This window comes from Ictalurus furcatus, chromosome 6 (genome assembly GCF_023375685.1).
Source record: "Ictalurus furcatus strain D&B chromosome 6, Billie_1.0, whole genome shotgun sequence".
Classification (NCBI taxonomy): Eukaryota; Metazoa; Chordata; class Actinopteri; order Siluriformes; family Ictaluridae; genus Ictalurus; species Ictalurus furcatus.
The window spans coordinates 4,039,718-4,052,500 of NC_071260.1; the positions used below are offsets into that span (position 1 = coordinate 4,039,718).

General features: G+C 40.8%; 1 protein-coding gene across 1 annotated transcript in view; it reads right to left on the bottom strand.

Moving 5' to 3' along the window:
- Positions 1–1,456: 1,456 nt before the first annotated feature.
- Positions 1,457–12,783, bottom strand: part of ttn.2 (titin, tandem duplicate 2) — a 177,049-nt gene continuing 165,722 nt past the window's right edge. The window contains exons 224-233 of the mRNA XM_053626263.1: positions 12,430–12,732; positions 11,756–12,340; positions 11,345–11,650; positions 10,954–11,253; positions 10,271–10,846; positions 9,859–10,164; positions 9,160–9,753; positions 3,334–9,039; positions 2,907–3,200; positions 1,457–2,785 (exon numbers count right to left, since the gene is read on the bottom strand). Coding sequence (XP_053482238.1) covers positions 2,487–2,785; positions 2,907–3,200; positions 3,334–9,039; positions 9,160–9,753; positions 9,859–10,164; positions 10,271–10,846; positions 10,954–11,253; positions 11,345–11,650; positions 11,756–12,340; positions 12,430–12,732 — 9,269 coding nt within the window. The 3' untranslated portion in view covers positions 1,457–2,486. The remainder of the gene's footprint in view (positions 2,786–2,906; positions 3,201–3,333; positions 9,040–9,159; positions 9,754–9,858; positions 10,165–10,270; positions 10,847–10,953; positions 11,254–11,344; positions 11,651–11,755; positions 12,341–12,429; positions 12,733–12,783) is intronic.

Consider the following 12,783-nt stretch of genomic DNA (forward strand, 5'->3'; position numbering starts at 1 on the left):
CCTGGCCAATACCATCCCTACAGTGAAGCATGGTGGTGGCAGCATCATGCTGTGGGGATGTTTTTCAGCGGCAGGTTTGGGAGACTAGTCAGGATCGAGGAAAAGATGAACGCAGCAATGTACAGAGACATCCTTGATGAAAACCTGCTCCAGAGCGCGCTGGACCTCAGACTGGGGCGAAGGTTCATCTTCCAACAGGACAACGACCCTAAGCACACAACCAAGATAACAAAGGAGTGGCTACAAGACAACTCTGTGAATGTCCTTGAGTGGCCCAGCCAGAGCCCAGAATTGAACCAGATTGAACATCTCTGGAGAGATCTGAAAATGGCTGTGCACCGACGCTCCCCATCCAACCTGATGGAGCTTGAGAGGTCCTGCAAAGAAGAATGGAAGAAACTGCCCAAAAATAGGTGTGCCAAGCTTGTAGCATTATACTCAAAAACACTTGAGGCTGTAATTGGTGCCAAAGGTGCTTCAACAAAGTATTGAGCAAAGGCTGTGAATACTTATGTAAATGTGTTTTTTTGTTGTTTTTTTTGTTTTTTTAATAAATTTGCAAAGATTTCAAACAAACTCCTTTCATGTTGTCATTATGGGGCATTGTTTGTAGAATTTTGAGGAAAATAATTAATTTAATCCATTTTGGAATAAGGCTGTAACATAACAAAATATGGGAGAAGTGAAGCGCTGTCAATACTTTCTGGATGCACGGCATATGATTTTATGCATAGTTTGCTGCTATGTGATTGACGGATTGCATAAGTACTATACATAATCCATGATACAAAAGGGGGGGGGGGGGGCTGTATTTTGTGAAGAGCACCGGGTCATCAAGGGGTTTTTTTTTATTTTTTTTTTTTATTTGCATTATATTATTATATTATTGTGTGTATTGTGAAACTTGTCTTGCTCTGGTTGGTCCATGTTTCCACATGCCTGTGCGTTCCTGATTTAGAAAAGATTGTCTCTCACCCATAATTAATCCAACTAGGAAAAATCACCTTCATCCATATCATGTCTCAGCTGGAGCATGTAGAGTAGCAGGCTTCAGGATTCAGAAAGAGTAGCTTGCTCTATATTTGTATAGCTATATTTGTAGCTATAGTTAATCATAACTACATTCCAAATTAAACCTTTTGCTTTCTGAAAGTAAATAAGGAGTAGGAATTTTCTTTTTCTGTCTGTTGAACCTACTTGTCTGTCAGGCAACTCTGAATTAAAAAAAAAAAAAAAAATTAATAGTCAGGATAATAAATTTGCTTGTCCCAGGCTCCTGAGATAGTGATTTATCTATGCCTGTTCAGTAATTCTTATGATATCCTATTATTTTCCTAATCTCACGTGCTTTTGAGAATGTCAAAATGACCTCAGATTAGCTGAATATATCCACAGGAGAAATATGCTATGTTATACCAAAGATTATTGAAAATCTACAGATACCAAACAACAAGGGTTTTAGTGCTGAAAACATGCTTTATTGAATCAATTATAAGGCTCAAGGAGGTTGCATTCATTAGTAATACTATAATTCTACATAAACTCAAACCAAAATATAGGGCATATAGTTCCTGTTTTGAGATGTTTATTTCCACAGAAGATGTTGTCCCTGTGGTACATTGGTTTGCCCAACAACTGTGAAGATAAATTCTAAAACTAGTACACACACACAATGCAACAAAGCAATCCTCCAAGAGAAGGCTCTGCTTCTGCAAGGAAGTACAAGATAGACTTTTATTATTGGCCAGGAGATGTTAATTTTGAAAGTCCATTCAAGCGATCCCTTACCAGAAACAGGGCACATTAAACATTTTAGCTCATGAAGTGCAGGCCGCTCGCACTTTGAGCATGTCTTTAAAATGGTGGTATGACATAATCAGTTTGAACACAAGACCTAGTCATGCTGCTTACATGAGGGTAAATGCACGCAGCATTCAAGGTCTTATGGTCAAGTTATGAAATTCATGTGATTATAGTAATATCACATGTACACATACAGTGTATAGCTTTGTCTCGTAAATTTCGTAAAACTTCAACAGGGAGCCTCTCTACCTGTTGAGGCAATCTTAAGACTTCAACTTTTTGTTGAGGCACTAAGTTTAGTTCCAGGTTTAACAGGGTATTCGTTCCATGAGAAACTTTCTCCTGATAAACAATTAGTTCCATTTGTTTTAGTTAATATCGTCTTAAATAACAATTCATACAGTTCCCATAACCGGTAAATTCGGCTATATACATTATGTACATGTCACAAAAATTGACCAAAAATCCTAGTCATAATTATCCAAAATGGCACATTTTATAACAACTTTAGACTTTAGTCTAGTTCTGCATAAATTAATGTCAAGTTTGATATAAAAATATTTCATATTTACAGGAACAGATATCCAGGTATTCATTAAGTAAATATCTTCTCTTTTTTTTTCTCATTCAATAAATAAAAAGGCAGATAATGCGAGAAGGGGAAGAAAGTATCATTATTAGATTTATAGTGAACGAACGCTAATGGTGACAGATGCTATGTCAGACCCATACTCATTGGAAAGTTTGAGGGTGTACACCCCAGCATCACTAGATTTTACACTAGTGATTATGAGGGTAGTTAGATCCTCCGTAGTCTCAATGTGGAACCTTCCACTCCCCTCTGATGTTGCAAGTGATTTTCCACCACAAGACCACTCAATGTTTGGAGAAGGCTCTCCAGAGAATGCACATGCTATGGTCAAAACCTTCCCAGGTTCAATGCTGATATCTTCAGGAAGGGCTTCAATTTTTGGTGCTGAACCTTTTGAAGTAAAAAAAAAATATATTGAAGAGGTTTGTCAGTTGAAGGTCATATGCATCAGTAAGCTATATAAATATTTTACAAATGTTTCTGACCACTGACAAAAGTGGCTTTAGCTCACCTTGACCACTGAGTAGAGTGGCTCTTATTGAGGATCCCTCAGCATGTGAGTGACTTGACATCATACTGCTTGAGCTCGTAGCATACATTGATTCAGAAGTCATGGAGGACAGGCTGGACATTGACATTGTTTCAAATTTCATTTCAGCCATGGTGGAACTGCTTAATGATGTTTCTTGCACTGCGCTCTCCATGTGGATGGATTTTGAGGAGAAACTCTCATGCATACTGCTGAGCGTGGCACTCTCTTTCTTAAGCATTTCAAACCCTACATGGGCCTTGGAGGACACTGATTCTGTAAGATGAATGAGCATTCAATTAGTGTGTGTGTGTAGGTTAGTGCTGTTAAGCATGGGTCTCTAAAATGTGTTAAGAAAATACTGAATTATAACATGAATTATAACATTATAACATATACATCAATTTACCTTTAACAGCCATGTGTGCAGACACAAAAGTTGTTATTTTTGTGTAGATGGACTGGAACACTTGACCAAAGAAGGAGAATGATGTTTTTGAGACTGCTCCACTCTTTGCAAATATTTCACAGGAATATTCACCCTGATCCCTCTCAGACACATCCGATATATAGAGACAGCAAGTACCATCAGCAGAAGTATGGATCTGATAATGGCTACTCTGACTAAGTCTCCTGCTATCTTTGTACCACACAACGTCCCTTACAGAACTTTCAGCAACACAGGTCATCTTCACCTTGTCTTCAGAAGCCTCAGCTTTAAGTTGTTGGAGGATCTTTGGGGGTGCTTCCTTTGAAGGAGTTGGTGATTTCACACTGAGTGGAGATTTAACCCTTTTTGGTGACATTATCGGCTCAGGAGACTTGGCTGCTGGTGGGGACCTTACTCTTTGAGGAGAGGTGATTGGCTCTGGTGACTTCAGGCCTGTGGGAGATTTAACTCTCTGTGGTGAGGTCATTTGGTCTGGAGATGTAATTGGAGGTGGTGATTTCACTCTTGGAGGAGATGTTACTGGCTCAGGAGATTTTAGGGCTGTGGGAGATTTAATCCTAAGAGGGGGCGTAACTGCTTCTGACGGCTTTGCAGGGACAGGTGACTTAACTCTTGGAGCAGCAGTACTAGGCTCAGGAGACTTGACTCGTAGTGGCGCTTTGACACCCTCAGGTGACTTAATTTTTGGTTCAGGAGACTTGACTCCAGTGGGTTCTGGTGATTTCACTAAAGGCTCTGGAGACTTAACAGATGCCTCTGGAGGCCTTACTGATGGCACTGGAGACTTTACTGATGGCAATGGAGATGTGACTGGTGGTGTAGGAGATTTCACTGAAGGTCCTGGTGATTCTACAGAAGTTGTTGGTGATTTCACTAAAAGCTCAGGTGACTTCACTGCTGGCTCACGTGATTTAACTGGAGGGGATGGTGCAACAACCTTCTCTTTTTCTGGTGGCTTGTAGATGTTTAAGTTAAACTTTGCCTCTTGCCTTCCCTCTGAATTTTCTACCACTACTGTGTAGCTGCCTTCATCAGAGTACTCTACAGAAGATATTTCAAACACAGACTTGTATTGTGTTGTTGTCACATGTACACGATGGGAAGTGACAATAGTATGTTGCCCATGCATCCATGTGACACTTGGTGCTGGCTCGCCATCAATATCACAGGTAAATCTTGCAGACTCACCCAATGATACTGTTATAGAGTGTGGTTTGGTGAGTATTTTTGCTGACAGAGTGGCTTTGACTTTCTTAGCAGTTATGCTTGCTGTAGCTGAGGACTCAACAGTTTTTGCCTTATATTCAGATGATGTATGTCGTTCTGAGGATGAATATGAAGCAGATGACAGGTATTCTGTAGATGCATATCTGATCGGAGATGATGCAAGTTTTTCAGACTCATATTTTTCAAAACCAGAAACTTCATGTCTTTCTGTAAACTTCATCTTGGTTTCTTTGATCTCCATGTGTGTCCTTGACGCAGAAGATGCCCTGATTGATGATGTATGGTAATAGTCTGTCTTTATCACTTCAGGTACAAATGCTGCTGGAGCCTCTTCATCTTTGCGTCTTGAGGAATATGTAGTAAATGCGCCTTCTGATACATCAAGAGTTGCATAGTCAGATGCTTCTCCCTTTGAGTTGGTACAGAAAGCACGGTATGTGCCACTATCCTCTGCTTGGCAATCAGTAATCTGAAGGGTTAGGACACCACTCATGTCTGTAAAGTGGTATTTGCTGCTCTCTTGAATCTGTTGTCCATTGTGGAACCACTGGATTTCAGCTTCTGGCCTTGATTGGACATTCAATGTGAATTTAGTGTCCTGACCACATGGTACACGGTGTGAGCGCATTCTAACGGTGATTCGTGGGGCATGGTCAAGGCTAAATGGTTGTTGTGTTACAACTTGATACTTGCGCTCAGATTTCAGAGCAGCTTTTCTTGCTTCATATCTAGACATGATGTCAAATCTTGCAGATCTTTCAAATCTAGAGGAAGATCTTGATGATCTTCTTTCAGGAGACACAGGACTAGGGGAACGTGGTCGTGTCCTCTCAGGAGTGGGTGATCTCCTTTCAATTGCCTCACCTTCATATTCCACTGGTGCACGGGATGGTCTTATCAGTTCAGAGACGGGACGCATCAGTTCAATATACGTTGGCGACAGAGATCTCCTCCTTCTCATGAAATGGGAAATGGGAGGTGGAGAACCACTAGGTTTCATTGTTGTTACTGCAAGTTTTGTTTCTTCTGTATGTTTCACTTCAGCTTTGTGCACAATCCTAGGTGATGCACGGCGTAGTGCATACAGTTCAAAACGAACAGGGCTAGCACTTGGAGGAGAGGCAGAGAAGCCAAGTTCAAGTTCCTCTTCAAGCTGTTGCTTTTCTTCTTCAGTTCTCCTCTTTGTCACATAATCTTCTATAGGTTGGAGGAGATCTTCCTCTGAAAGATCACCCAGGGAACGCCTTCTCAGTCTGAAGATGTCTGACTCAGGAGATGGTGAGCGCCTAGCTGGTCTTACAGTTTCCAGGTCATCTAGCGTAAGCTTTGGAATACGCCATCTTGGCCTGTACTGATCAGTGATTCTGGGAAGTGGCATGACATAGAACTGTTCCCATCTGGAAAGTCGAATGCGTTTCTGTCTCTTCTGCACAACTCTCTCCATGCGTTCAGAAATTTCATATTGATCACGAAGTTTCCTGTACCACTTCATGTCAGATAAAGGAACAAAATGTTTAATATTCATGTCTTCCTCAAGAACAGCTGGATCATGTACACGAGCTTCTGGAATTTCATAAGGCATTCTGATCTTCCTACCCTCTTCTTTAATTCTCTTAATGTCCTTATCTTCTTTGTCAGAGATATCAAACTCACCCTGCACATTCTTAGTACTCACTGCAGGTTTGTACAGTTCAGCAGCTTCTTTCAGTGCCTCTTGTGCTACAGGATTAAATGTAGTCACTTCTGCTGTTGAGAATTCTTCTGCCATTTTTAGAGTCTTTTTTATTTGGTTTTGTATGTATGTCTGCTTATCTTCCTCACTCTTGAACTCTCTCCTAATGTATGTTAGGCGTTCAACCTTTAGTGTGGCTTGGCAACTTGCTGAACCGGCAGAGTTTGTTGCAGTAACTCTGTAGGTGCCAGAATCCTCAATTAGTGTTTCTCTAATATGGAGGACATAATAACCCACATCTTCTTGAACAACTTCAACTTGTGGTCTAAATTCAAGAGGCTTGCCATCTTTTTCCCATTTCAGAGTAGGTGCCGGTGTTCCTGACACTCTCAAATAAAAATGGACACTTTCTCCCTCAACACAATCAATATTTGCTAAGAGGCGTCTGAACATTGGCCTCATTGTGTCTTCAACAAGAGGGTGACGTGTTACTGTTAAGCGTGCCGTACAGCTGTCTTCACCAAACTTGTTATTTGCCACAACAGTATATTCAGCATCATCAGCAGTCTCAACATTGTGAATCATAAGCTGATAAAGACCCTTGTCAGTTGTAAACGTGTATTTTGTAGGATCAGGTTTGATTCTGTGTCCTGCCTTTAGCCAAGTAACCTGTGGCTCTGGATGAACAGTTATTGTTACACCAAAGCGTACATCCTCTCCAATATATGCTGTACAATTGTACAGTGGCAGAGTAAACTCAGGTGGCCTTTGCAGAAGTTTGGTTCTATCAATTCTGCGCTTGGGTTTCTTGAGTGAACGTCCCAGGAAGTATTCTCGATAGGACCTCACAGTCTCAACAAACAGCTCTGCGTAGGCATTGTCTTCCCTCTCTTCACTAACAACTTTGCATCTGTATAGTCCATCATCACATTCTTCAATGTCTTTCACATATATGCTTGCAACTCCATTGGCATAGCTGATTTCATACTTATGACTTGCTGTCAATTTACGAGAGCCAAAGTACCATGTCACCTCTGTAGTCTTGTCATAGTTTTCAATGTTGCACATAAAACGAACATGGCCACCTTCTTCAGCAGAGCCATGCATGACGGGACCAGCTCTCAAGCCTTGTTCTGGATGTGCAATTTTCACTCTGCCAAATGAAACATTCCTCTGGTTTCTGTAACCACCGCCATAGGCAACACGAGCTGCTGAAATAACAGTGCTCCATTCCTTCTTGATTATTGACTGGTAATAACGTCTGTGTCTTAAGGTCTTTATGACTTTAGAACTAATGTTTTCTATTTTCATCCTGAGCCAAGGATGTTCTAGAGCCTCAGATGCAGTCATACGATGTTTGCGTTCTTTAGTTAGAAGCCTGTCAATAAAGTCCATGCCTTCAAGACTGGTGTATTTGAAGGCCTCACTATCAAATATGTATTCAGCATTGGAAATGTGTTCAATCATCTTTGTAGTTGATTCCGCAGCAAAAGGATTGAGGCCGCTAAGGAGCACATATGCAATGACTCCAACTGACCACATGTCTGTAGCAGTAGTAACAAAATCATTATTGTGGATCTCGGGTGCATAATACTCAGGTGCTGTGAACTGAATTCTGATATTTTCTCCAGGTGTCAGCAGCCTGGCTTGGCCCATTTCAATGATCTTGATTGTACTGCTCTTTCTTGTAGTGTAGACAATGTTATCAGGTCTTATGTCAAAGTGACCATAGTTGAGGCTATGAAGGAACTTGAGAGCATGGCAAACTTGTCTCAGGTACAGAACAATTTCCCGCTCAGTGAGGTCAAAATTTGTTCCAAGACGTTCAAAGATGTCCATCCCTGATATGAATTCATAGATCAGAACGTATTCTTCCAAGCTATCGAAGGACTCATGAAGATAAAGTAAGTTCTTGTGCCTTGCAATATTGAGTGTTTCAATCTCTCTGGCAACTAGCTCTCTATCAGCTCCTTTCACCTTAATGAGTTTAGCTAGGAAAGTCTTCTTGGAGCTAATTTCAACACAACGATGAACAATACCAAAGTGCCCACATCGTGCTAGTTCCTCAGAGATTTTGTAAAGAGATGGCAAATTCTTAACTTTGGAATGAGGTGCTTCCTCTTTTGTAATTTCTCTTTCTTCATCCACTTCTTCATCATAATTTCTAATTGCTAACTTGTCTTCTCTTGCTGTTACAGGTTCCGTTGGCACAGATGGGTTACTCAGACCAAATCTGTTTTCTGCAATAACACGGAACTGGTATTTGGTCTTACCAAATAGGCTCATTGCAGTATATTGTGATTCAGATGTCTGGGCAACACGAATCCACCGGTCACCAGATTCTGGGCACTTCTCTACTATGTAGCTGATGATATCACTTCCACCATTATTTGGAGGAGTCCATGTGAGTGTGATGGTATCTCTTCCAATATCACTTACTTTAACATCCTTAGGTGGATCAGGTACATCAGCAACATCGAGTTCAATTGTCTGTTTATCAACACCAAATCTATTCTTGGCACAAATTATATAGTAACCAGCATCTTTCCTTTGCACTCCCTTTTGGAACACAAGGGATGTGAAGGATCTTGTTACAATCACTTGATGATATGCTGTGTTATTAATTATCTCTTGTCCCTTCTGCCATGTGATCGCAGGATCAGGTTTACCACTGATTGGAATCTTGATGGTGACCACCTCACCACGAAGAGCATGAACAGCTCCCATACCTTGTAGATGTAATGGCAAGTGAACCTTGGCAGGAACTAGGAAAGAGAATAAAATGTTAATATACTGTAACTAGCTGATAGTGTTAGCCATATACAGAAAAATGCCGTGACCATTTGTATTATAAAGACGCATATGAAAACACAGAGCAGTCATACCTTCAACATCAAGTGTTACAGTTGTAGAGATTGATCCTTCCTGATTTGTGGCTCTAATTTGGTAAACAGCCACATCATTCTCATCCGCATTACTGATAACAAGTTGGTAGTAGCCTCCTTTGAATTCTTGGATCTTGATTTTCTCACCATCTGGTAAAATTTCTTTGCCATTCTTGTACCATTTTACTATCGGCTTGGGATATCCAATGACCTTAGTAACAAAGGTTGCATTGGCTTTATATTTAACACACATATTTCTCAGTTCCTCTTTAAAGAAGGGAGCACGAGGAGCTGTGTCTGACTTTGGAATGACAGGTTCTGAAATCTCACTCCAGTCACTCTCTCCGCCAATGTTCTCACATTTGACACGGAATTCATACTCAAAGCCTTCAATAAGGCCTTTAACAGTATAGCATGTCTCATGTATTTCTTCAGTTGTAACAGCAATCCATTTGTTCTGTTTCTTCTCTCTCTTTTCCAGATAGTAATTCTTAATTTTGGCACCTCCATCACTGGATGGGGGTTTCCATGTCACAAGACATGAATCCTCTGTGACTGGAGTAACCATTGGCTGTTGTGGGATTCCAGGTTTCTCTGCAAAAAAAAAAAACAAAAAAACAAATTGAGAGTATATAGATTACTTATTATTCTGTATGCACGCGGATACAGTGGAAGTCGGCCGCAATTGATATCACTTACCATATGGACTCTTGATGATTAGAACAGCAGGAATCTCTAATGACTCACTAATACCATACTGATTCTGGGCAGAAACCCGGAAGTAATATCCAGCACTCTCAGTTAGATTTGGAATGCGGCATGTGGTTCCTGAGACAGATGATGACACTAGATGCCATTTCTCTCCCTCCTTTGCTTCACATTTTTCTACAATATAGTTTGTGATCATTGAACCACCATCATCCTTAGGTGGTTTCCAACTTATGATTACAGAGTTCTTCAAGAGGGCTTCAACAATAATTGGCCCTTCAGGAATCAGAGGCTTATCTGGAATGAGAGTAATAGTGTTGAACAAACATATATGTCAGCTGTCCAATTTCAGTTTTGTTCAATAAAAAATTTACCCCTCAATACAAGTTGGTCTTTAACTTACCCTGGATTTCAACACGTAGCACTGTATCAATTGTGCCAAATTTGTTGCTCAGTTGCACCTTGTACCTGCCAGCGTTTGTCTTGCGCTGAACATTTCTGACAACCAAGTGAGTATAATTCTCTGTGTTTTCAATAATAACATTCTCAGATGAATTTAGAGGTTTCTTGCCATAAAACCACATGATTTGTGGAATTGGACGTCCAATATAGACAACATGGAGACGTAGGCTTGTTCCACAGCCTGCATAGTATTTCTCCTTCAGAGGGAATCCAGGATGGAATTGGGGTGCAGCCTGCAAAAGAAGCTTGCCACTGGTTTCAATCTCACCAGCCTCATTGATGGCTCGGCAAGTGTAAAGACCTTCATCTTCTTGTTCATCTGTTAAAACTGTTAGAGAATGACTTCTGCCATCAGAGCTTATTTTGTATTTACGACTCTGAGTCAGTTCCTTTCCATATCTATACCACTTGATTTCTGGAAGAGGTCTTCCAATAATCTGGCAAGTCAGTGTTCCAGATTCTCCCAGTTTAGTGGTAGTCTCTTTAATCTCTTCCTTTAGACATGGTGCTTCTCCAACTGTTCAAAAATGAATCAAAAGAAATAATAAAAAAAAATGTATGATCACATTTATGCACTACAAATCTACAGTAAAGTAATATACATGGCTCATCTTTCCAACCTACCACTCAGTTTGGTTTTGATGCCCATGGCAGTTCTACGGGGTCTGCTCAGTCCAGTTTTATTTTCAGCAAACACTCTAAATTCATATTCTGTTGCCTCCATGAGACCACCCATGGTAAACTGCCTGTCTTTTGAACGCTCTTTGTTGCATTTTTTCCAGGCACTTTCACCTGCTTGTCTAAACTCAATCCAATATCCAAGAATTTCTTTGCCACCATCAGATTCTGGGCGCAGCCAATGAATGGTAATGCAATCCTTGGTAATTGAGATGATGTCGATATCACCTGGTTGGCTTGGTTTATCTAGAAAAGTAAGAGGATTAAGTAATTAGAACTTAGTCACCAACAAGACATTGGTACATTTTCTTTCAAAGTTGGGGTGCATGTTACTCACCAAATGGATCCTTGCACACAACTGCTTCAGATACAGGTCCAGGCTCACTTTGACCAACGTCATTCTGAGCAATCACACGGAACTGATACTGTGCATCAGGGATAAGGCCGGTGAGAGTATACATCGTAGTTGTGATGTGAGTCTTGTTGTGACGCACCCATTTTTCAGTCGACAACTCTCTTCTTTCAATATAATATCCAGTGACACGAGAGCCACCATCATCCTTTGGTCTTGACCAAGACAGACCAATAGTGGTTTTTGTGACTTCCATAATTTCTGGAGGGAAGCTGGGAGGCTCAGGTGGACCTTTTTTTTTAAAGAACACAAATGCAATATGAATTACCTGGTTTAGTAATATAATATGAGCTGTAACAAGAGTGATCAGGTTATTTAGATGTCAATAATACTTACAGAGTGGTGTCTTTGGTATAACTGATTCATCTGATTTTAGAGATCTACTAATTCCAAACTGGTTCTCTGCTGATACTCTGAAGTGGTACTCAACATTTTCTTTCAGTCCTTTGACCACTAGCGAAGTGTCAACCACTCGAGAGTCCACAGTGTACCATGCTGCCTTTGGTACCTCACGTCTCTCCACAATGTAACCAAGAATATCAGAGCCACCATCCTCTGAAGGTGGTCTCCAGCTCACTCTTATAGAACGAGCTTGAATATCATCAAATTCCAGAGGGCCTTCAGGTGGATCTGGGCGTCCAATAACTTTAACTTTGATGTACACCGCTTTCTTTCCACATTTGTTCTCCAACACAAGATCATAGGTTCCAGTGTCATCCCTGTGAGCTTCTTTGATCACCAGCTCTGTGCGTTCTTCACTGGTGGCAATCATAGCTCGGTGAGAAATATCGCGGCCTTCCTTTGTCCACTTACAGGTTGGATATGGTTTTCCCTTAATTGGCACAGAGAGTCTGACAACTCCACCTTGTCTGACGATATAACCCTCCTGGTATTTTGTATCCAGCTCATAATCAGGATATGCTGAAATATTAATGCAGGTTGTTTTAGCATAAATGCATTGACAGTCACATAGAACAGACATAGTTTACAATGCTATTTTAAATTCTTACCAAGCATTTCCGTGACTTTAACTACTCCTGGAATCTCAGCTGGTTCTCCAGGTCCACCAGCATTACATGCCATCACACGGAACCTATACTCAGCACCTTGGGGCATATGCGTCAGTGTGTATTCACAAATCTTTGTTGGAGTTGTATTACATTTGGTCCATTCAATCTGGTCAACTTTCTGCATCTCTATCAGGTAACCAGTGATGATGGCACCTCCCTCTTCCTCTGGGGGAGACCATGCCAATGACACAGATGTCCTGGTTGTATCTGTGACTCTTGGGTTCAAAGGTATGCCTGGAGGTTCTGTGTGAGAAGAAATAGTAAATGTTTTTTTTTTTTTTTCTCCTAATGTTT